General features: G+C 35.3%; 2 protein-coding genes across 2 annotated transcripts in view; one reads left to right on the forward strand and one right to left on the reverse strand.

The window, feature by feature from the left end:
- crb1 (crumbs cell polarity complex component 1) overlaps window positions 1-19010 on the reverse strand; it is a 52956-nt gene extending 33946 nt beyond the window's left edge. The window contains exons 1-3 of the mRNA XM_056448203.1: window positions 18926-19010; window positions 7176-7772; window positions 2201-2396 (exon numbers count right to left, since the gene is read on the reverse strand). Coding sequence (XP_056304178.1) covers window positions 2201-2396; window positions 7176-7772; window positions 18926-19010 — 878 coding nt within the window. The remainder of the gene's footprint in view (window positions 1-2200; window positions 2397-7175; window positions 7773-18925) is intronic.
- A 1398-nt stretch (window positions 19011-20408) lies between these two features.
- aspm (assembly factor for spindle microtubules) overlaps window positions 20409-26257 on the forward strand; it is a 36770-nt gene continuing 30921 nt past the window's right edge. Inside the window, exons 1-6 of the mRNA XM_056447686.1 lie at window positions 20409-20749; window positions 23092-23235; window positions 23328-24756; window positions 25247-25315; window positions 25412-25513; window positions 25592-25738. Coding sequence (XP_056303661.1) covers window positions 20459-20749; window positions 23092-23235; window positions 23328-24756; window positions 25247-25315; window positions 25412-25513; window positions 25592-25738 — 2182 coding nt within the window. The 5' untranslated portion in view covers window positions 20409-20458. The remainder of the gene's footprint in view (window positions 20750-23091; window positions 23236-23327; window positions 24757-25246; window positions 25316-25411; window positions 25514-25591; window positions 25739-26257) is intronic.

Here is a 26257-nt window from a genome sequence, read left to right on the forward strand (position 1 = left end):
AAATACGCACTATCCTTATAAATAAACTGCACAAAGTTGCAATCTAAACAACTACATTCTCACCTGAAAAAAACTCAAAAGTACATTATGTTGTGCAACAGCTGCAATATTTGTCAAACTGTAGTGAGTTTATTGATCTGCTGTCACTCTATGTGGGCTGAGTAATACAGAAGGGTGAAGAAGCGGCTGTAAGAGTGCTGTTATTGCAGACTATCACACTGCTATCACCCAATCATATTTGAGAGCCAGACAGAACTTATATATAAATATAAAGAATAATAATAATAGAACAGAATATATATATAAATTCTTCCTGCCATAAATTATTTTTGTTCGATCTCAGTTGTAATCTAAACTTTGTCAAACTGAATAAAAATAATAAGTTAAACTTTGTATCACTAAAAATAAATGGAGTTGAAACCTGTTTAGTCTATTAAAATAAGTAAAAGAAACATGTTGTCGTTTTTTGGTCATGTAACTTTGTACAGTGTATATTTGTAAATATGTCTTTGTTCTTGACAGCTCTTTTTAGAATATAAACAAATATATTTAAATGATAAAGTATACTGTATATTGTACTGTAATAACTTATATACTCTATATTATTATTTGTTTTATATTTCCAAAATGCTTTAATGTCTAGAGCACAATTTTTAAAAACAAGTTTTAATAACTCATTTCTAAAAACTCATTTCTTTAGTCTTTACCGTGATGATAGTACATAATTTATTTCAGCTTAGTGCAGTTTCAAGGCCTTAACTAGATTAATTAGTTTAACTACAAGTTAAATCAATTAGGCAAGTCATTGGACAACAGTGGTTTGTTCTGTAGCCAATCTAAATAAATGTATAAGGAACTAATAATGTTGACCTTAAAAATAGTTTTGAAACAATTAAGAACTGCTTTCATTCCAACCAAACAAAGAATAATAATAATAATAATAATAATAATAATAAGAAGAAGAAGAAGAAGAGGACTTTCTCCAGAAGAAGAAATGTTATAAGTAATACTGTGGAAAATGTCCTTGATCTTGTAAACAGAAGTTGGGAAATATTTGAAAATATTTTGAATTTCACAAGAGGGCTAATGATTTTAACTTTATATATGATATGTACTAAAAACATTTCAATTGTTTGTTTTATTTCCTTTTTTATTTGTTATGTATGTACAGTGCTGAGCATATATAAGTACACCCCTCACAAATCTCTCTTTTAAATTCATATTTTTAATAGGAAGCTATACAATATTATATTTGAGCATATACCTTAGATCAGTTTTTCCCAACCCTGTTCCTGGAGGCACACTAACAGTTCATGTTTTGGATGTCTCCCTCATCTGACCCATTAACTTCAGGTTTTAGAGTCTCTTCTAATGCAGAGTTTCCCAACCCTGTTCCTGAAGGCACACCAACAGTACACATTTTCATCCTCTCCCTAATCAAACACACCTGAAACAATTCAGAACATTAGAAGAGACTCCAAAACCTGAAGCTAATGGGTCAGATGAGGGAGACATCCAAAACATGAACTGTTGGTGTGCCTCCAGGAACAGGGTTGGGAAACACTGCCTTAGATTAGTATAATAATTATTAGAAGGCAAATCTGGAACTTATCTAACAAAATAACTTATGATAACGGTCCAAAAGCTAATACAGCTAAATTTATATGTAATAGAAAAATATTAAATACTAATTTTAAAAGAGGAAAAATCAAGAGAAGCAAAACAATTGAAACATTTAGTTGAAATTTAGTAGGTTGTAATTTGTTTTTGCAATATTTTGCTTGAATTTAATTGCATTATCTTTCAATTTCTCATTATGTTGATGACTAAATTATTATTTTAATAAATATATCTGTTTAATAAATCTGTTTTGTTTAAATGCACCAAAATACAAAATGCCTATATTCACAGAGAAATTGATCAAAATATTAATTTTCAAAACAGGGTGTACTTAATTATGCTGAGCACTGTATACAGTTGTGTATGTATGTGATATTTTATCTTATTTTTCATATACTTCATTAGTGTATATTTGTGTTTTCCTTATACTTCAGAGTGTGGCTTTGTTTTGTTTTTGTTAGTGAGAGTTTTTGTCTGACCATATGATGTGAAAGACAAATAGAATGTTCAATTGAATGTTTTATTTCCACTAAACGAACCTACACCAAAAACAAAATCTTAGCATGGAAGTACATCCTACCTATTTATTTCATCCACACACAGAGCCCCGTTTTGGCATGGCTGGTCACGGCACTCGTCGATGTTGATTTCACAGCTCTCGCCCTGGAAACCCGCCAGGCATGTGCACGTGAAGCCATTGATGTGGTCATGGCAACTGGCGCCGTGGAGACAGGGCTGTGACTGACACTCATCAATCTCCAGCTCACAGCTGCTACCTGCAACATCACAGACAGCGGTGCTGAGCGCAAAACATGCCAATCCGAGATCTCGGCATGGCTTATTACACATGCCATCTGGACAGACCTCATCCTGGATCAAACAGACTCAAACTGGAAGCTCGCAGTCAGCCTTTAGGGTTATTGATATGCTGCCCACAGCCTTTCCTGCACTTGATCTGCAGTGTTTTTAAAGCAGATTTGAACACATCATGTGTGTTTCAACTGTGTTTTGTTAGGACATGAGGAAGTTCAGATGTTCCATTACACGATGTTTGCTTTATCGTTCAGTAGGTTGCAAACCTAGATTAAAGAGTTTAATTCTTCCTTAACATTTACGGAAACATTTATGAATCTCTTTCTTCTGATTAAAATAAAACAAGAGATTCTGGAGAATGTTGGAAGAAAGCAGCTATTGACATTCATAGTAGAAGCTATGGAAGTCAATGGCTGTGTTTTCTAACATTCTTCAGGAAAAAAACTCACATATTAAAAATCAGGTTTTAAATAAGTGGATGATGAATAAATGATGAGAGAATTTTCATTTTTGGGTAAATTAGTACTTTGAAATCTTTTTTTGTGTGTGGATTCTTTCAGCTAAAAGGTTGATATCCTGTTTTTTGTTGTTGCTTTTTTTTGTACAGTTATACTATATCTCTTAATTTGAGTACTAATTCTGTTGTAACATACAAGCTTCTCAAATAGTGAATTATTAGCCACTGTTTATTTTTTCCCCAATTTCTGATTAACAAAGAGCAGATTTTTTACAACAAATTTGTAAATATAATAGTTTAATAACTCATTTCTAATAACTGATTTATTTTATCTTTGCCATGATGAGAGTAAACAACATTTGACTAGATGTTTTTAAGACACTTCTATACAGCTTATAGTGACATTTAGTGGCCTAACTGGGTTAATTAGGTTAACTAGGCAGGTTAGGGTAATTAGGCAAGTTATTGAATATTGATGGTTTGTTTTGTAGACTATCGAAAAAAATATAGCTTAAAGGGGCTAATAATTTTGACCTTAAAATGTTTTTTAAAAAATTAAAAACTGCTTTTATCCTAGCCGAAATAAAACAAATAAGACTTTCTCCAGAAGAACAAATATTATCAGATATACTGTGAAAATTTCCTTGCTCTGTTAACCATCATTTGGGAAATATTTAAAATGGAGAAAAAAAAAATTCAAAGGGGGCTAATAATTCTCATTTCAACTGTATATTAAAATTTCTCTCAAAAAATTTGGGAAATAATGATGAAAATTTCAGTAGCATTTTTTTGTAAAGTCTTAACAGAACTTGACTTTTAAAAAGACAAACCCATGAAATATTACACAAAATTTGACCATGGATCACAAAACCAGTCATACATGTATATTTTAATGTATGGTTTGTTATAATATGACAATATTTGGCTTGGAGATACAACTATTAGTTAACCTTGAACCTGAAGTAAATATCGGTGTAGTATTACACTGCTAAGAACATTAAAGGTGTTTTTTTTCCTGGAACCTGATCTTTACTTAATATTTTAAGCATTTTTGCATACAAGTCTATAATTTTGAGATTAGTATTTTTAAGACTAGTTTTGTGGTCACAAATGAAAACTCTAATCGCCTATTTAAACTGCCTCTTCACATTTCCAACAGCAAATGTCTGAGGTATTGGGTTGTTGGGTGTGCTGGGTTTTTCTCAAAAGTTGTAATATCATCCTTGAGCCACACGATGGCAGTGGCTACATTGGCCACTAGTTGAGACCATAGACTGTAAAATGGGTTGAGACCAATGACTGGTTGAGACGATTCACATACTGATGTCACCATGAGGTTATTTAACTAGTAGGCTAGTAATAACATAAAAATAAATCCCATAAACTTAAGAAAACTGTTCTAGCAAATAGTCGAAAAGAAGGTGGACTTGAAGTGTTAGACTTTGAGGACATAGTAAACACTTTTAGAATAAATTGGATTAAAAGATACTTAAAAGACCCTAACTCTATATGGTTTTTTATTCCAAATTCTATTTTCACAAAAAATTGAGGTTTTCCTTTTGTTTTAAAATGTAATTATCTACCTAATAAATTGCCAATTGCACTGTCAAAATTTCACCAGCAGGTTCTTCTTTTTTTGGAAATTGTGTTATTCCCACAATTTCTCACCACATAAATGCATTTTATAGAACAACTCTGATATTAGAATTAGAAATGAATCTATTTTTCTATCCACGTGGTTTAACAGAAATATAATTGGTATTTTCTCAGTTTTTGATAAGTCTGGCAACTTCTTGTCTTATGAACAATTTATGTCTAATAATAATTTTCCATTACCTTTTAAAGAATTTAATGCTGTGCAAAAAGCAATTCCTTTAGGCCTAATTTAACTTATAAAATCTCACTTAATTTTTAATGGAAATGTTATTAAAGAACCAGAGCTGATCTTAAATGGAATTAGTCTGTTTGACAAAAAATGTAATAATAAATATATTCGACAAATTTTTCAAAATAAAAAGTATAATATTCCTAAGGGCAAATTTTACTGGGCATCCTTCATTGACATAGACTGGAAAAAATCCTGGCTATTACCTCATAAGTACTGCATTCCCAATAAAACAAAATAGTTTCATTTTAAAATTCGTCATAAAATTTATCCAGTGAATAGTACTTTGGCAACGTATTTGGAGGTTGATAGTTCATGCACATTTTGTAGAACTGAAGATGAAACGCTGATTCACTTATTTTTCCAATGTGAAAACACAAAAAGCTTTTGGAGTAGCTTATATCGCCATATAGGTAATTACATTGCTTCTTCCAGACCATTTCGACTACAAGATATTATTTGTTACTATAAAGGTAAAACTGATATATCAGAGAACTACATTATTAACTTTTTTATTTTTTATGGAAAATATTTTATTCACAAACAAAAATTCTCGAATTCGCAACCTTCTTTTTTACATGTTTTAATTGAAATTGATGTTTTTATTAAATCTCTTAGACTGGTTAATAACAAGAAAAGTGATAGATTCTTGGATTATTATGATAAATATTTTGGAAATATCACAGATACATAAGTCACTTTTTCCTCTTGCTGTATCTGTGTTAAGTATGTATCTCAGTTTAAGTTTATTTATTTATTTACCTTTTCTTTCTTTTGTCTCTCATTTTATTTTATTTTTTATGTGTTCATGTTATCTGATCTGATCTGTTCTTTTATTGTCTTGTGTGTGTAAAATTGAATTTTGTATGTTTGTTACTGAAGTCAATAAAGTAGTAGTAGACAAAAAAAAAAGGAATAACATAACCCTCTCTCAAAAACCTGGGAAATAACGATAATAATCAGTCGCATTTTTTGCAAACTCTTAACAGAACTTGTCTTTTAAAAAGTAAACTTATGCGACAACCGCTTTTCTGAATTAGTAATATTTCATCATCCTTTAGCATGTATATCAGTCAGTCAGTCCATCTGTCTATCAATAAAAAATAAATAAAACTGCTGAAAAATAAATTGTGACCCTGGACCACAAAACCATTCATAAGTGTAAATTTTATTTTACATTAATACATCATCCGAAAGATGAGTAAGACTTCTATTGATGTATGTTAGGATAGGACAATATTTGACTGGGATACAACTATTTGATTACCTGGAATAATCACCCTTAAAGTCGTCTATCCGTCTTTACTTAATAATATTTTTTTGGGCATAAAAGAATACAATGTATTTTTGGCTATATTGACAAAATATACCCTTCTAACAGGAATTTAAACTCTAATAATCTTTTCAAACTGCATCTTTACGTTTCCAACAGCAAATGTGCAGCAGAAGTCTTTAATTGAACAATGCTGGCGTTTTCCCTATATGTAAAAGCATTCTTCAGCCACAAGATGGCAGCGGCTAGCCTCTAGTTGAGACGATTCACATGGCAGTCAGGCTGTGTTTTGAAATCACTTACATAACCTCTTTCAGTATTCCCTGCAATAGTCTACAAATATAGTGCACTTAAAAGAGAGAATGAAAACGAGTGAGTGAATTTAGGCACTGAGAGCACTTTTGCATAGCTTGTGCTTACTGTTTAATAACAACAACCTCTGAAACCTTGCAAAATGGCAGCTCCAGTAACAATTAGCATATTTAACTTGAACTGATATGGAAGATAGCATACACTTAAATAAAACAATTTTATAATCATTTAAAAAAGAATTTGTCATGGTGTGATATTACGCTGCACCCCTGTTAAACCAGTAGTGTGGGAAATGGAGGGATGGAGGATGAGTCAGTTCTGGACTGAATTAAACCTTATTTTAAAGCTGCAGTATGGTCAGTTTTTTTGTTTGTTTGTTTGTTTGTTTGTTTGTTTGTTTTTTTAATGAAAATTCTCTTCAGGACCAAACATCCCCCTGACAGCAGCTGTACTCTTAATTTTAATGCTATTTGGCAACTCTGTCTCCTATTTCAGGAAATTTATTGACATAAGTGTACAATGAATGGGTGAATGCATGACGTATAAATATTTTAAAATCACTGAATGGATTCAAATTTGGTAAAAATCAGAGGTAAAAATGAGCCTATTTCCAAAAAAGTAGAAGCACCCGATCCACCTAATCAAGACCTTCAGACTTATTTGAAAAGGTGTACATGTTGGAGAAGGGTTGGAACTAAACTCTGTTGGACTGCGGCCCAAACTCAGCTCTTGAGTTTGACACGTCTGGTCAAACAGGTGAGTGACATTGGCAGAAGAGCATCAGACCCCCCCCCTCCCTCTCTCACTTCACCTACCCATGTATCCAGGCCTGCAGAGACAGATGTAGTGCCCGATCTTGTCCACACAGGTGGCTCCGTTCCTACAAGGCCTCGACACACATTCATTCACCTCAATCTCGCAGAGCTGGCCTTGGAATCCTGGCACGCAGAAGCAAGTGGGCCCGTTCCTTCTGCTGCGGCAGATGGCGCGGTTTCGGCAGGGGTTAGGAGAGCAGTGGTCCACCTCTTTCTCGCAAGAACTCCCAGTGTAACCCTCCTGACAGATGCATGCGTACCCTGGGCTCTGGTCTTGCACTGCCAGACAGTGGGCACTGTCCCTGCAAAGCCCCTGAGCGCAGAGCTGGGCACTGGAAAGACAGTCCTGTCCCAACAGGCTGGACTCACACTGGCAAACTAGTTCCCCTGGGTGGGCGCCGGTGGGTTGACATGTCGCATTGCCCTGGCAGATAGACAGTTGGCAGAGCGTACTGGAAGAATCGCAACGCGTGCTGGGAAGGACTGGCACAGTCGTCTGACACTGGCACAGGAAATCAGATGGGGCTTCCCTGCACTCTGACTGGTGTTGGCAAGGGTTGTCCAGGCAGAGTGTTGAGGTCTTGAGAAGTGTTACACCTACAAGGATAAAAAATTAACATTTAGACATTTGTTAAACGTTCTGCTCCCGTAATATTCAAGGGAGGATATGCAGCATAGTTAAACTCTTAAAGGGTGAGTTCACCCAAAAATGAACATTCTTACCATTTATTCAAACTCAGTTGGATATAAATTTTTTCTTCTGTTAATCACAAAGCAAAATACGCTGAAGAATGCTGAAAGGCTTTCCAACATTCTTCAAAATATCTTCTTTTGTGAAACAAGAAAGATACTCAGACAGGTTTGATCAAGTGGAGGGTCATAATGACAGAATGATCTATCCCTTTAAAGGTCCAATCAAATTAAAATAAAGTTTTTAGATGTTAGTATCAGTAGTGTTCGTTTTTAAGATATCTATAAGTGAGTGTGCTCCAAAACAGTGACAGAATTTGTGTTTAGAAGATATAAAACTGATATAAACATGTAAAGCTTGTGGTTTGTCACTTCTATCTAAATGGATCAACGATTGTTTTCACGTCACCTCATACTTCAGTTTCTCATCAAATCGTGACCAATCAAATGCTCTCTAGTGTCTGAAATGCTCCACCCCCTTCAAGATACTTCTAGTTTGCTTTTCATTTGATGCACTTGAGCTCAACTACTCTCACTGGCAGAGTGGTGGTAAAACAAAATGCTATTGGCTGTTTTTTTTTTTATAAGGGGAGGAGCTACACTATGTCCCACACTCTCTTCGTGTTTCGGTTGAGATTACGTCAAACCTCGAATAAAAATGCATATGTCAAAGTACTTCACAGGACCTTTAAAGAAGGTTCAAAAGTAATACCGTAGAAAAACAATCCTGGGTTCTCCAAAGAAACTTTCCATGAACAGTTCTTGAAAGAACGCCATTTTAATAATCTTAAGAAACGTTTTACTAAACAAAAAGTTATCAATGTTAAAGGTTCTTCATGCAACACTTTCTTTTGTTGAGACTAACCCTTCAACCCAACCCTAAAAAACAAAGGCAATACATTTAAATTGAAAAATTTCAGACTGTCCATGTTTTAAAGCATGATTGAGTTAATTATATCAAGTCATTCAGCTCTGGAGGATACGTTCAACACCAGTTCCAAACTGTATGGCAACGTTTTTCATCAAAACTGATTCAAGAGTTCACACTTAGCTGATGATCGATAATAAAGTGTGTTTTGCATGCTGTTCCATGAGACAGCCTTGAGCTCATGAGATCCTCGAGCCCGGGGCTCCCTCACGTTTTCAGGGGGAGAGGGGAGTTTGAGCTCAGGTAGGTCTTGAGAACTTCCCTGCTTGTTAATAGAGAATGCAAATTATAAATAACTATAGAGAGAAATATTGCTGATTAATTAGTGGTGTTGATTTGGTATGGTCAATTTACTTATACAAATTACAATTTTACATGTTTTTTGGCCTGTGGGAGGAAACCAGAGAGAGCCTGGGAATAACTCACGTAAACATGGGGATACTATGTTAATACAATTTGTTTGTTGTTTTTACAATTTCTTTGTACAGTTTTTTAAATTATTATAAAAAAAAGGTTAAATTATGTGTAATTTTCAGCAATGAAAGGGTGTGGAATTTGCACACTTCCACTTAGGATTTCCATTTACATGATACAAAAAGTTATATATTATGCATATATTAAGTATATTATACACTTTTGCCATTAAATGGTTATTTGTGTGCCCCTCTTTAACCTACAACATTCAATATAAAAAAAAACATGTTAAAGCTCATCAGTAGTCACATATGTTGGGCCTCACCGTCAATGTAAAATGCCCTTCAAACAGTCAGAACAAAGGCTAATGAGCTTTAGATGAATCAGCTAATGAGCCAAATGGACTTCAGAGCAAGTCAAACATCAGGTGATGGAGGCTTGGGCCTGTATTGTCCTAAAATAGCTTCTAAGAACAAGCAGGGATACTTCTATTGGTGTCATTGTGGGATTTGCGCAAAGATCAAAATGAAAATCAAATGCCACATACAATTCTAATTATCCATTCTGGGCTTGTGCACATTAATGTACACTTAATTAAATGTACATTTAATGTCTTTGAAGCTATGTTAGAAGCTATTATGATCTTGTACTCTGTTGTGTATATTGCTATGGCGAATATGAGCTTTGAGCACCCATAATCAGATCATGGGGTTTATGTGACTGCATGGGATTAACCCATTAGTCTTATCTACTAAGCATAGCTTTGTTTGCTAGACCCCTTTAATGAGAGCACAGCAATAATCACTACCATACGTTTGTACAAAAGACACATACCAAAATTCATTCTGTTTATGCGCAAAAAACTATTGTCAGGCATATTTAGTACAAGAATTTTTGACAACACATCAAAATACTGTTTTAAAAGATATTTCACTATTTACTCTCACTTAAGTGGTTCCAAACCTTTTTAAGCTTTTTTTCCTGTTGAACACAAAAGAAGACATTTTGAGCACCGTTGGAAACTGGTAACCACTGACATTTATACTAGGAAAAACAAATGCTATGTCAATGGCTACCAGTGTTCAACATTCTTCAAAATATATTATTTTGTGTTTAACAGAAAGAAGAAGCTCACAAAGGTTTGTAACAAGTGGTGGGTGAGTAAATAATGGTCGAATTTTCTTTTTGGGGGTGAACTGTCCCTTTAAGGATCACAGTAATGTTTTCAAACTTCTAGATTTTTCTCAATGTATTTAAAGGAGGTAAGACTTTAGATGCATACAGGTCAGAATATGTTGTTTTGCTTCCACATGAATGAGACTGTTACATTTTATGATACAATAATATAATACAAAATTTATTGTCAGACTTGCATCTAACATTTTTCTTACATAACAGCATACAAAAAATCATTTTACATGGACCTTATTTAGCTCCAAGACAGCCTGATGTACAAATGACTTTTTTAATTTCACTTTATTAAAAGTTGGGACTCTAAATCGACAGTTAGACATTAATGGTATAAATTCATGATTCAACATATTACTAGGATTCGAAATTATGTTCCTTGCCAGCCTTGGGAAGTTCTTGTAATATGAATGGTCATATAATTTCTCTAGAGGCTTTCATACTATCTTTGAACAGATTTTAATCTGGTTCATCAACTTTGTTATTAGACTCACAGACAGATTCATATATTATACAGAATTACAATACTGCAGAACACTCATAAGTACAGACATAAAAAAAAAGTTCAAGAATCTTTCTTTATGCTCCAAAAGATCTAAGGCAACGCAAAAAAATTGATTCTTTGTTTTATCTTGTTACACACACTATCAATATGATCTTTCCATGAAACCTTGTTGTCTATTATTACACCCAAATGCTTATATTTGTCTGCCTGTTTGATGTTTACAGTAACTACAGGGTTTGTAGATACATCAGAAGTTGTGGACCTGAACACAATTTCCTGTTTTTTCTAGGTTAATCACAAGAGCAGTTTTGTCACACCACTCCACAAGATTATTCACATCTTGCTGGTGCAATCCCATAACTTAATCTTGCTCAGAAGTTAATATTATTGTATTGTCTGCTACCTTGGGGTGCTCCAACATTTGTTTGTATTGATGATTATTGCACCCATATTTTGGCACGTTGCATTCACAGTCATTGTTTTATTGCGTCTATTTTTATGTATAGTCACTTAAATTCCATTGCATTGACCCATACCCATTCATAACATTTTTTTTTTCTTTTCTGTAGCCAGAACAAAATGAGCTAAAATTACATAATTTATTTAATAATATTTTAAAATAAATAGAAAACATTTCTTTAAATCATATTAACCAATGCAGCATAACAATTTTATTATAAGTTATTGCAATAAAAACATAAACAGTCACATTCATAACACAGTGGAATTCCATGCTGAATAAACTAGTCAAGCAGAATCTGCCTTTTTTTGCCTTGATTTGCTCACCAAAGTCTCTGCATTGTCGGTTGACAGTATGTACATTTAAACAAAATCTGATTAATTTACATCATTTAATTAAAACATTTAATTTCAGTTAGCTTTTACCAATTAAACAAACAAACAAACAAACAAACAAACAAAAGGGTTACTGTACAAAAGGGTTAAAGGGTTATCATATTTTAAACTTCAGTTGATGTGTAACATAGCTGTGTGAACATAAACAACATCTCTGAATGTAAGACGGTCAAAGTTCAATGCAAAGGGAGATATGGCTTTTACAGAGTTAGCTTAGCAAAGCCTACAGCGAACAAAGTTTGGGAACTACAAAAAAAAAAAAAATACATTCACGTTAGTGAGCTTACAAGAGCTTCATGTTACGCGCATTCACCCTGCACAGCAAAGAGGTGTGGCCTGAGGCGCTGTAATTTAGCAGAGAAAGCTAAAATGCCATCCTAACGCTGCTATTTCCACACAGCTTCTTCTGTTTCTGTATTTGGGCTTCCAAAGGACACGACAAAAAGAGAGACGTGCTTACAATTTAATTTTAATTATGTTTCAGAGAATTATAAAAAATATAGCTCTAGCATTTGACAAAGGACAGCTTTCAGAATGTCTCCCAGTTCAGTGATGGATTCGGCTAAAAACTCCTTAAAGAAGGAGCAGCTCTAACCATAATAGGAGAAGCTGTGGATTGCGAGCCACAACCTGTAAGTATTTTTATTTGTTAAAATTGATCTATTACATGCATAGTGTCTAGCGTTAACGGTATGTTTTTTTTTTTAATCAAGGATGTAAACAAGGATGTAAACAATGGGAAATGCTGTTTGGCACTGTTAACAATTTAGCTACAAATTCATATTTATCCGTCAAAGCGCTGTAAACACCCACAATCTTCAACAACACTATATGTCTCTATATGTGGCTGTTTTCTATGCATTATACATCTCAAATAACAAACTTGGAAAAGACATGTGAACGTTTTATATTACTTTCACATATATTCAGGATAAGCATGTGTAAGACACTTGCCAGATTATATTTTAGAGAGCAGGTGTGATGTTCAGCTGTGTCCTCTTTTGTCATTTCACAAACTGATACAGGTAACAGCTACTCTGACTGACAGTGTTTACACAGCAGAGACAAAGCACGTGCTAGAAGCATGATGCTTTTCCTGGTGACGTGGAGCTGATTCGCGAATCACAGCACATTATGTAAGCTGACTAATCAAAGCCTCTTGAGAGCGGACCTTTCAGAGGAACTACGAGATATGACAGTCGTTTTCATGTTAGCTGAGTAGCTGTATATTATCAATGTGAGATATCTCTGCCGAAAAAACCTGCATATGCTGGTAAGGTATGTTTTGATGCTGGTATGCTGGTCTTGCTGGTTTCAATGCTGGTCTTGCTGGTTTCAATGTTGGTTTTGCTGTTCTTGCTGGTTTTAGTGCTGGTCTCAATGCTGGGCTTGCTGGTCTCAGTGCTGGTCCTGACCAGCATCAAGACCAGCAAGACCAGCACTGAGACCAGCAAGACCAGCATATGCAGTTTTTTCAGCAGAGATATGAAAAAAATTATGTGATTTTTTTACAAACGAAGCCTAAGCATTGCTTTGCATCTTATTAACACAACCAAGCCTTAAAAATACACTCAGGACCACTCCTTTAAAACCAACCCCATCATTCTCCCTCTCTTCCCAAATTAGATGGCAAGCCAAATCAAAGGTTACCATGGGCCAACTTTGGCCCACGGGCCTTAGTTTGTGCATCTCTGTTTTAGAATAGTGTCAGTTTTTGCACATACCTGACTGGTCACATCTACAGAGCGCATAGCCTGCGCAGCTTTAGATAAAGCACATGTATCAAAGCCCCCTTCCTGTATTCAGCAGGTCATTCTTAGAAATGCCAGAGGAAACAATGCTCTGTTATCTATCCAAAAAAATGGCTTAACCTCTGTGACAGCCCCATTCACGCCGCTCGCTGCGCAAGGACGTTTGCAAACTTTCGAGTCTCAACAAAGCATCAAATTATGTCCCCATAGCAACCAATTCCACACTTCCAGCTCGCCTTTGGCAGAGATTGCTATGGTAACCAGCAATAGACATAAGTCAGTCATTAAGGGGGTGTCTAGAAGCCCTATTCAACCCCGGCAGCCTGCAATGTCTTTTTATTACAGACTAAGCATTGAAACAAAGGCTGATAGCGCAGGCAATCATGAGTGTGATTTGGCAGGATTGTCGATGGAGAGGAAATGCTTCTACGTACATTTGCTGATGTACTTATTTGTTGAATCGAAAAGGCTTTAAAGTGATAGTTCACCCAGAAATGAAAATAGCTGTTAACTAAAATAGCTGTTAATCATCAATGGTAGGGTCTTGGTATCATTTAATTCATATAATGCAAGTCAATGCTACTAACACTTTGAAAGTCAAATATCTTATTCAGGCATTGAAAAAAATGGCCAATAGCTAATTTCACGGCAATTCTACACTGTAAAACCCAACAGTCATCTATTTCAAATTAAATAAATATAGTAAACTCAAAATTTACTGAAAGTTAATTCTACTCATTTGAAAAGATTTTTTAACTATAGTTTTTTAACTTTTCAAATGAGTAGAATTAACTTGCAGTATATTTTGAGTTAACTACAGTCATTTAATTTGATAAAATTGACTGTTGGGTTTTACAGTGTAGCAATCGGTTTCCTAAGATAGTCTGAGCTGCCTTAAATTATTAGGCTTTACAATACTCAGTTGGTTTGAATTCTCTTCATTTATTGGATTTTACTGTGCTCAAATTGCTTTGTTTACTCAAATTAAGTTCACAGTAGTCATTAGGATTGGTTTTTGAACTCAAATGGTTTGTGGCAATCGGTTTCCTTAAATGGTTTGAGTTACTTTAACTTTTTGGGTTTAACAGAGTATATATGAAGAGTTTAGATGCGAAAACCTCTAAAAGCCATCTGATATTTTCTTTTAAAATTAAGCATTTTTCTACAACTACTGCGTGTAGGCTCGGTAATTTTACTTTTATAGTGACAAATAAGTTGTTTACATTGCCTTTAAAATGAAACATTTCAGATGGCATTTAAAGGTTTTTGCATCAGAACTCTTCACATATTTCTTCAGATAAACATAAAAGAATATTGGTAATCAAAGGGTTGTTGGTCCCCATTGACCTCCACGGTTAGTGTGATTTCATCATGTTCCTAAATGAACATTCCAATCGGCCAATCAGAATTAAGGGATACGTTTACAGTAAAATTTAGGCTTACAGTTAAGATTATGTGCTTCTACATAATCGTTATCCAACTATTATTCCTCTCTGATTTTGGGAATAATTTACAGTTATGGTTGGGTTTAGGGGTAGTTATAGGTATGGATTACATTTTCAAACAAAAATGATGTTCCAGGATTACCATAGATGTTAATCCATGATTGCATCCTACTTGGCAAAATTACATTCACCTGACTTCCATATAATCCCTATTATGGATGCCAGTGTTGACCTTCAACTTTTTGGTGACCAACATTCTTGAGTCCATGGTGAGTGCATTTGTATTTTTGTATTGAGTCGAAACAGTCAACCTGTACTGAAACGTTTTTTTATATATAGTGTTATTACCATTAAGCAGAGTCTGAAAATAATCCGGAGTGTGTTCTTGACAGTCTGGAGCATAAATTTCCTGTCAAATCTTCTTGTCAAACTTACAAGTAAAGACCTCTGCACACTGGGATGATTTTCATTGACGATTAACACCAAAGTTTAAAGCTTTGACTTAACAAATGCAGATATAAAAGCGTCATTAGGGCTGGACGATTAATCGAAATCGACATTCAGAATCTATAATTGTTCTAGTTTTTCAAGGTCAATTTTTCCAATTGCATATCCTAGTTCTTTTTTGGCTGTTCTTTTTATGCAAAGTTTGTTTTAATTTTAGTTGTTCAACGTTGATGTTCAATAAATAATCATAGATAGTAGACAGTGTGTGTTTCCTTCAATTATTTTAAAATCAAGTAATGCGTCCTTCATTCAAAATCTCTCACTTGTAATATGTGAGCATATTTACTGTACAAAACTTGTCTAATCGAGTTAAAATGTTCAATTAATTGAGATATAGATTTTAGGCCAAATCGCCCAGCCCTAAGCATCATTCATTTATTTTTTGTTCGTTTTCCAATTGAGATTGATGCTTTTGTTTACATGCCTTGACCTGCTAAATTTGTTGTAAGATGCGACTTGGTGGTGCTCAAGCACAAAATGGTCTATTGAAGCACACCAGAATTGCAGATCAAATTGGATTCAATAGTGAATCTATTTTTTTTTTTTAAACTTTTCCGCTATAATTGAATGGAGTATACAAAAAGAAAACATTGGTCGTAGTGTATGCATGTGTGTGTGTGTGTGTGTGTGTGTGTGTGTGTGTGTGTGTGTGTGTGTGTGTGTGTGTGTAAATGCGAGAGTGTATGGGTGTTTCCCAGTACTGGGTTGTGGGCTGAAAGGCCATCCGCTGCGTAAAACTTGTGCCAGAATAGTTGGTGGTTCATTCCACTGTGGCGACCCTTGATATACAAGGGACTAAGCCGAAGGAAAATGATTGAATGGATGAACTTTTGACCGAGTGTTTGTATGCTGTAGGTGCAGGAGGTAAAACAGAAGTGGAAAAGCTTATGTGATAAATAAGGAAGCGTGAGGTTGACTACTACTTCTGTGAAAATAATAAGAGTGTCAGAAGCATAAAGTTGCGCAGCATCACCTTGTGTACCGGTTTATTTCTATTTTTCAATACGTGCCATCTATAGTCAGGGAGTGATTTAGATACATCCACTCTGCTTATCACCTGAGAACATTGATAGAGTGAGGATACCAAAAATGTCTAAAAAATCTGATGACAAGCGCAAGCTAAAATTGTCCAGGTGTGCACAAGACTTAAGCTTACACCTTATTTAAAACTTCTTTATAGATTACAGCAGTGTTTCCTAACCCTGTTTCTGGAGGCACACCAACAGTACATATTTTGGATGTCTTCCTAATCTGACCTATTCATTTCAGGTTTTGGAGTCTCTTCTAACATTCTAATGTGTATATTCAGGTGTTTGAATAGAAAACGGTTGAAAATGAGTATATAAGCCCATATAAGTAAATGTGATGAGCAGTACCCGAACATCCACCTTCTCCATTTTAAACAAATAGAGCTTTCTCTCATGTATACATCATCATGTGACACTCATACTCCAAACTGTTGTTTGTTTTGCTTCATAAGATCTATCCAAGTATTAATTTCATGTTGCCTGTATGTTTGACCTTCAACGTTATAGTAGCTGCTAATTTGGACATTATGAATCTCCAAGGACCACAGTTTGAGCCATTCATAAAATTTTCTTTGGCTTAGTCTCTTATTTATCAGGGGTCGCCACAGCGGAATGAACCACCAACTATTCCAGCATATGTTTTACACAGCGGATGCCCTTACAGCCGAAACCCATTACTGGGAAACACCCACACACTTTCAGATTCACACACACTCATACACTATGGCCAATTTTTGTTTACCCAATTCACCTGCGCCACATGTCTTTGGTCTATGGGGGAAACCGGAGTACCTGGGGGAAACCAACATTAGGAGAACATGCAAACTCCACACAGAAATGCCAACTGGCCGGGCCTGGACTCGAACAAGCAACCTTCTTGCTAGGAGGCAGGAGTGCTATCCACTAAGCCACCTTGCCACCCCGAGCTAAAGACATTTAAACATAAAATAAATTGTCCTATATCTTGGATGGCAAATTTTCATTTTTGGGGGAACTATACCTTTAACTGATATACCTTTAAGCTTGGCATTCCTTCAACTTTTAAAGGGTTAGCTCACCCAAAAATAGAAATTCTGTTATTATTTACTCACCCTGATGTTCTAATCCCTTGAGATCTTCGTTTATCTTCAATTACAAATTAAGATATTTCATTTGTGATTATATTTTAGTCCACTATTATGTTTAAGATGAAATCCTGGAGCTCTCTCATCCTCCATAAACAGCAATGGCCCAGAAAAAAAAAACTAAAAACATTGTCAAAATATTCCATGTGTCTTTAATAGCTCAACTGTAATCATACAGACCTTTAAAACACTTTTCTTTGTGCCAAAAGACTGTAAAAACTACTTTGTTTGACTATATCTTCTGTGTCAGATTGGAGTGTGCATTTAGTACAGGCAATACAGTGTTTGCATGTTATTCTGCTCACTCTAATGACAATACATTGTGCCTGTAGTGAATGTGCACAATGACCTGTCATGGATGAGAAGACAAAAAAGTTGTTTTTCACTAGTCACATGGAATGTTTTTGGTTCCTTTTCTGGACTTTCTGGACTGGAGACAGGTCCATTGCCGAGGATGAAAGAGCTCCAGGATTTCATCTAAAATAACCTCATTTGTGTTTGACAGCTGAACAAAGATCTCAGGAGGATTGGAATGACATCAAGGTGAGTATTTAATTTCATTTTTGTGCAAACTAACCCTAAATCAAACATCTACTGTATGTCAGTCTGTTTGCCATTTGGTTTTTAGGACCAAAATTGTACTTTTGGGGGGGATTCTGTAAGATTAGCTTATAGGACCAGTCTAGACCAATTCTCAGCATGACTCTGTGCACATTATCCCAAAAACACAAGTACTGGACGTCCAACCATATGTTCATAGAAACAACACTCTGCAGATACACACAATATCAAATTCAAATGCAATGAAACACCAAAAATGCACAGATATTATAGCCCGGGCCGCTTGTGATGAAAGCAAAGCAATCCTTTTAAATGTGTCTGAGTCTAGAAAATGAAAAGCGCAGCTCTGTTTCCAAGTGTCTTTGATGCAAAGCCTTTTATGTTCTTAAGTGCCACTGCGGATGATGAGTCCATGGTTTACGAAACCTCTGACCACACACACACACACAACCATTTCAAAGCAAAAGAGAATAATATCAAACTATCCGGTAACCTTTTTCATCCATAAAAGAATAACATTTGCATTTCATAAATATATACACACTCAACCACACTCACACACAAGTATATATCATCATAAAGTGTTAAAAACATTAAGAAAATGTCAAAATGAAAAACAAAATTCACTTAAACTCTAAAACTTAAATAATAATAAATACAGTAAATAATAAAAAATGTATCTCCACACTAGTGTTCAACAAGTGGACTAACAATTTCATCTTACTGCATAAAAGCAACAGGCTGGTCTACTTACTTTCTGTCCATTGCAGGAGAACAAACAAGACACAAGCCACCAATCTGAGCCACACTGAACCCCAAACCGCTAGATCCATATCCATGGTTAGATGTCATTGTGATAGTTGGCAATTTGACATGATGACGGTGTGTGTACTCGTCCAGTGCGTGTGTGTATGTGTGTCTCTGTCTGTCTGTGGCTCTCAGTCTTAGCACGCTCTCATTGACATACGCACCAATGAGCCGCAACTCTCTGTATCCTCAATACAAAAGAGGCCTCTGGGGATTGGTGAAGACTTGAACAGGGAGCGAGGCCATCAGGCATGCTGTCTGAATAATAATTAGCGGGTGATGATTACGTTGGATTGTAAGTGAGGGACAAAATGCTAGCAAGCAGTACTTTTCACCCACTTGCAATCACGGCTTTACATCCACTCTAGACTGATGACTTCTGTCAAATTGCTCTTAAAGTTAATTTGATGCAAAATAGATGGATCGTGCCATCTGCCAGGATTCATGGGTAAAAATTTGCACAGAGTTTCATTTATTTTAAACACCTAGCTGATTTGAGCACCAAGCCTAATGTGTCATATTTATTTATTTATTCGTTTATTTATTTATTTATTTATTTATTTATGTATTTATTATTATTATTTATTACATTTTTTGAACATAGGTCAAATACAAGATGCATAAAATAAAATATAACAAGCAACAGAAGAAAAAAAAAAAGAAATAATCTATTTCTATATAAGCAATTAATATACACTTCAAAATCCACATGAAAAAATACTATAATAATATTAAATAATACTATAGTGTTTTGAACCATACTAAAGGACTTTAGCCGATGTCTAGCCTATATATTCTAGTATTTACAACGCTTTGTTAATGAATGATCATACAGCATACTGTATAGTGTAGCATTAATTGTAATGAACTGATAAACTGTTATAAATACTATAGTATACCTTAGTTTTACTAAGGTAAACTGTGGTGTATTGTATTTTAATATTTCCTATTGAAAACTAAACTAGACTATTGTCTTAGCATAGCAACTTACCATAGTACTTCACTATAGTATGGTTCAAAAACACTAGTTGCTATACTATACTATTTTTTTTCATTTGGAAATATATTAAAATAGCGGCATAAATTGTAAATAGTTTTTACATATTACTAAATAAAACAATCAGACAAAAAAAATTTTTAATTTTGAGGTTTAATTAAATGGTCTAAACACGTCATAAAATGCATATTCGAATTCACTATATAACACTAAAATGAATGCAGCAGTTTCCTGGATTGCGGGCGTGACTGTGGATTTTTAAAGAAACCCTAGTGCTGCGATTGGCTAGAATTTTTGCTTCTGTGCAGTGATTGGACAATTTTGTGAGCAGCAAAAAGCTGATTGGCCGCCTGACCTGCACGCAAAATTCAAACGTACGAATGCGTGCTCTGTTTTGAAACGGTATTTGTAGCTCAGCTCAGCAGTACTGACACATGGATTCACCAAATTCGCTGGTCGCTTAGATGAGCCATAAGCATAAAAATGTCGCTTAAAGTCGCGAAATCGGAGTGTTTGGACTTCAGTCCACCGCTTGATTCTCATTATAGTCACGACAAATCCGGTAAGGAAAACAGCACTTCGATTCCTGTGCTGAGTTTACTTCAGTTTTCTAGAGCTCCTTTCGTGTCGTTCGGGACGATCAGGTTGGGATCTTCGAAATCATTACCTTTACGAATTGAAAATCCAACTGATGATGCCACAGCTACAGTCATCGTGGATAAAATCTCAGCATCCAAGGGTTTTTCGGTGGATCAGATGTCGTTTACAATACAGGTAATAGCAAATATACAAGCGATTATGTGTCATACATGTGTAAATATGTTAATAGAATGCATATTATTATAATAATCTAAATGTGTATTAATAGCCACGTATATACATAGTGAATGTTCACAACAACATGGAAAAAATGTAATTATAGTAACTACAGTATAATTACTATAGTAACTTACATTGAAGGACTTCAGTTTATGAGGTAAAACAATAAAAGTTGTAACCTAAATTATTTAACGTCACCAATACCAAGCTTTTTACAACTAGGCATGTTATACCACTTTACTTGAGCTTTACTACAGTAAATTGTGGTGTATACTACAGTAATAGTTATTACAGTAACCTTATGTCAGTTCACTGTAGCTAATACTACCTACTTCATGCTGAAGCATTCACATTGACTAAATGTATAAAACTATAAATTACAACGATATTTTCTCACGTGGTCATGCTTGATGCACGAAGCTATTAGTAGTTTAGCAAGAAATTAAAATAGTCTTTTATTCATCCAAATCTGTAAACTTTTCTTTATCCTGTGGAACACACACAGGAGATGTTTGGCAGTTCAGTAGACAGAATTTGTCAACCATAATCTGAAAAATGACCATAACCATTTTATCAGTCTGTCACTAATATGTAAGCCTTCTGAAGTTATGTGATAATTTTGCCATAAATAACAAGAACAACAAAGTCTTAATTTCAGCAAAGAGCTAAGTTCCGCAGATAATTTTGCTGTTAACATTTGTTGCTTTTTTTGCACAAAGCTATTGTATGACCAGTTTCCATCATACCTGTTTATTTTTTTATCTATATATCTGTCAGTTTAAACTGCTTATAACACTTTCCACGACAAGCAATATGACACTTTTCCCACATTTGAATTTAGGCTTAAAGGCAACTTTTATCTTTGTCTTATCATAATTTAACAGAAAATTACTGGTCTTATATCAATAATACACTATCTTTCATCTTGGATAATTTAGAAAGAGCTGGGTGCAATGGAAACTAATTCTGTAACTTCTATTAATGTTTCCCTCTGCCAACATGTACACTGAAACAGGCAGAACCTTAAAACACACTGCTTTAGCACCATTAATTGAGATAAAAAATTAAATGAATAAAAACTCCAACAGACCCTACAATAATTGGGTAGTTTCCAATTAAATAGATATGAGCAATTTATAATGCCTTTCCCTGAATATTAGTGTTTTGTTGAGGAACTAGGAGTATATGATGACCTATGGTGTTGAACACAGACTTTAGATGTCTTATAAATAGGACCAGACGGAATCTGTGGACATTTTCTGCTATTTCTGTGCAGAATTGTGTTAAAAATCTGTGTATTTATGCAAAACTATTTGGGGAGTATCATAACTAAAACCTTAAAATATTAAATAAAAAGAAATACCGTTTTTAACTTTTATTTAATGTTTACAATGCAAATCCAATTAGATTCACTTTATTTGGTAAACAAAGCAAGTCTCTCATATAATGCATCTACTAAAATATTATTTTACAAACTATTGTAAATAAATCATATGAATATTTTCATATTAGTCAATAATATTACTGCGATTAATTTCAAAACTGAATAAATATAAATTTACACACAACTAAATAAATAGACCCAATGATGGGCTAAAAATCTGCAGAATTCTGCACTCGTAGATTCCATGTGGGCCTACTTATAAGTAAGGCTGGACTGATAAACAATATTATATCGAATCACAATAAAATTTATATCGATACCAATGATAACAACTCTGGACATTTTTTACTCAATTTCAATCTAAGAGCCAATCACACTGCAAAAATGTGCAACAGTGGGAATCTAGAAGTGTGTTGATATTAGAGATGCATCGAATTTTTGGCTGCCAAAAAATATCGCCCACCAAAAATAGGTTATGCTACTGAAAGGACCCTCTAATTTGTGGCTTCAGTCATTGTTGGGATACTCTTTTTAAATGTGAAAGAATCAACAATTGATATCAAAATATATATCCCTATTCTTCAATAGGGACAGAATTAATCGAGATTGGATTTTTGCCATATTGCCCAACCCGACTCATAAGAAGGGTTGGGTATTGTTTGGGGTTATTTTCGATACCTGGTCTAAATCGATACTTTTAAAATGGTACCGGTGCCTGAACCGATACTTTTGAGCCACACAATTTTGGTGGATGTTTTGTTTACAAAAAAAATTTATAAATTCAGAAAAATCACTGAAATTCATATGCTGATTCAGTCGTGTGCATACTGGTTACATTTTGGTACCCAACCCTACTTATAAGTTTGGAATGTATACGGATAAATGACTTAAAATTACACATTATATTTTCCAGCCTGAGGACAGCATTATTTTAACTGTTACATGGACACCAGTGGAAGAAGGTGGGGTTCGAGAACTCCTCTGCTTTATTGCAAATGGTATTGTCAAACATCAAGCAATATTGCTTGGGAAAGCAGAGACGACAAAAAAGAAGAAGGTAATCAGTTATAGGCTTTATTATTTGAATTGATTGCTTTTTTTATATTATTTTGAGTGCTTACAACATTTTTTTTTAAATACTTTTTTTAGAAAACCTTATGGGATTCAATTAAATCCAAGAAGGGAGTATCGGCACCTTCAAATAAGAAGAAAGTGTCAACAATGCCCATCAAATCTGTAAATAAGACGTTTCACGTGTCTCGTCAGTCACAGTACAGAAAAGACAGAACTTCAAACCCATTGTCCCCAATAACCCAGAATGGGTCCAGAAGGGTGAACGCACCATCCACTACTCCTGAGATGTCAAAGCCTGCTTTTATAATGGAAACTTTTGATAATGTACATTTGCAAAAAAACTCGCCAGTGGTTGTCTTGGTGCCAGCAGAGAGATTGCTTGATACACCTGGTAAAAAGGATGCACCTTCTTCACGTCAAATAGAGTGCAGAGAAATCACAAGGGTTTTGAATAAAACCCTCTCTCCTGCCAGCACCCCGGAGAGGTTTAGAAATCCATTGTCGTCAGGCTTTCAGAGTCCACTTCCTGTGATTGGAAAATTTGTGCAAGCTAAAAGTCGAGAGCCAGAGAAATCGTCTCTGTCTGTAAAAGATGCTCTGGATGTTATAGGATCAGATCTGTCGCATGCAGTAAGCCCACCGAATGCTTGCTCAAGCTTCGATTTTTCGGATTCTCTGGAATCTGACAAACCGGAACCAGAAGCATCCTTTAGAGCAAGAAGAGTCATTTTACCACCAGTTGAAACTGCTGACCCAAGGTTGACTTTCTGTGTGAAACCCAACAAAGCCATAGGCGTTGCATCAAATCAAGATGAATTTAGGCTTAAAGCTTTACCTTTCAGCACCGCCACAGTGACAAAGTCAATTAAAGTAGATGACACCCATGTCCCAGATGACCCCAAGAAGTTTTCTGTTAATTCTGCCACAGTGGTCAAAAGCAAAGCAGATGCTTCTGTTGAAAGTCCAGGACTGCGTAAAAAGAAAACCTCCAGGCGCAGACTCTTGGAAAAGACATTGGAGCTTTCAGAGCCTAGTAATGCAGAATCCAACACAAGTTCTCCTGACAGCTTCTCTGCTCTACCAGTCATCAGCTCCGATTCAAGTCCAGATCTGCCACTGGAATCGAAAATTTGTGTAATTGCAAAAGAGAAGCCAACTTCAAATTTATCCCCTCATAACCAACTTTTGTCCTCTATTTCTCCCATACGACCTCAAGTTTTTCCTTCTGTTAGTAAAAGTCCGTCAAGCAGCTTAGAGCTGTCAGCCAGTCTTTTCTCTGAAAAAGTAAAACCAGGTCGTTTGGAGAATCAGTTTCCCGTGCAAAGCAGGACATTTGTGCAAAGTAAAAAAAGAAAAAGCGATGAGTTTTTGAGAGGTCACTCAGAAGACAAGTCAAACATCCAAGCAAAAAAGTGCCGGGCTCCGGCGCAAGCAACTGAGAAACCGAGTCAAGAAAGAACACTTACTTCAAGGTCTACATCTGGACCACAACGAAAAGCTGTTGGTAAGTCAAGTATGCGCATCAGAGCTGTGGTGAAAAATTATTTGAGACGTTGATTCTGAGATTTTCAAAATGCATTGCTATATTCCAATGCTTTCCAATTCCGGTTCTCAGGAACAGCAGATGGCACTCCAAGCTAGTTTTAACACCAGATGGCACTCTATGCTAGTTTTTAATGGTATGCTTAAATTCTTACGAGTAAGAGTGCTTGTGCATTCATGTAGGTTGGCTTTTATGTCATGAGATACTACTCACTTTAAACACGTTATGTGCTTAAATCCATTTCTAACTTTTAGTATATTTTTAAGTTCGAGTGGTATTTGTAAGGAATTAGATTTAAGCAGAATACAGCTGATTGTAAAGCATACAACACTGTCAGAATCGATTTAAGAGAGAATAGCGAAAAACTCAGAATCTGCACAGAATCGATTTCTCGAACGATTTATTGTAAGAGGTGCTTGGATGTTGCTTAATTTGAGACTTTTTCTTAAAGCACCCCCAGGCTCAAGAAAATTCACAAGGCCTCCACCAAAGAAAACCTCTCCAAAAACAGCTCAAAAAGGTACAAATCCTTCTTAAGGATGTCTTGAAATACACTTTCTTTACTGTTAGTATGACTTGTCAATGATCTGAATTAAAACATGTTTCACTGATGTAGATGCTCGGTCTGTGAAGTCAGCCAATAGCTCGACTCGAAAGCCTGCGAGGATAGTAGCTGTGGCACAGGCCAGACTGACCTTTATGAAGCCGACACAGACGGGTATGCTTTTACAGCTTCATTCATACAGTTTATGTATTTTTAAGATGCCTAGTTACTTATGTTGTAAAATCCTGACAGCCATTCCAAGGCATCCATTGCCATTTGCGGCAAAGAACATGTTTTATGATGAGCGATGGATCGAAAAGCAGGAGCGGGGCTTTACATGGTGGATGAATTACATTCTCACTCCTGATGACTTCAAAGTTGCTACTGAAGTTACCAAAGGTAGGCACTATGTTGTACTGCTTGTATCCTAAAGTAATTGGATATCAATAAAAAATTCTCATCTCAACTTCATGTTCCAAACTGATAAGATTTTTGTTCAACTTTGAAGCACAAATTAGTCCAATAGCTCTCTTACCTTCTATACACTCAAGGGTCCCAAGTCCAGAAAGGTACCAAGAAGAGTCAAAGGTCCAATCCCAATTGACCCCTTGCTAAACCCTCTTTAGTTACTGTTGCTACGCCTGTCAAGCTTTCATGCCTGCCACGTCTATTGCAATGTGTATGCGCCGATGTCATACATTCCCAGAGATCTATTTAGTAATTTTTGGCGAACAGGTGAGATATCCGAGAAAGCCAGACAAAAAAGGACTGCAGTATGCATTACAGGGGTATATTCACCCAAAATAGGCAACTGATTAGAAAATACTTTAATCAAAATTGAAGCTAAGTTAGCCTAGCCGCCTCATACCATTCAACAGCTTAGTTCATTCACTGCAGGAGAGGTGAAATGTACAAATA

The sequence above is a fragment of the Danio aesculapii genome, chromosome 22, assembly GCF_903798145.1.
Source record: "Danio aesculapii chromosome 22, fDanAes4.1, whole genome shotgun sequence".
NCBI lineage: Eukaryota > Metazoa > Chordata > Actinopteri > Cypriniformes > Danionidae > Danio > Danio aesculapii.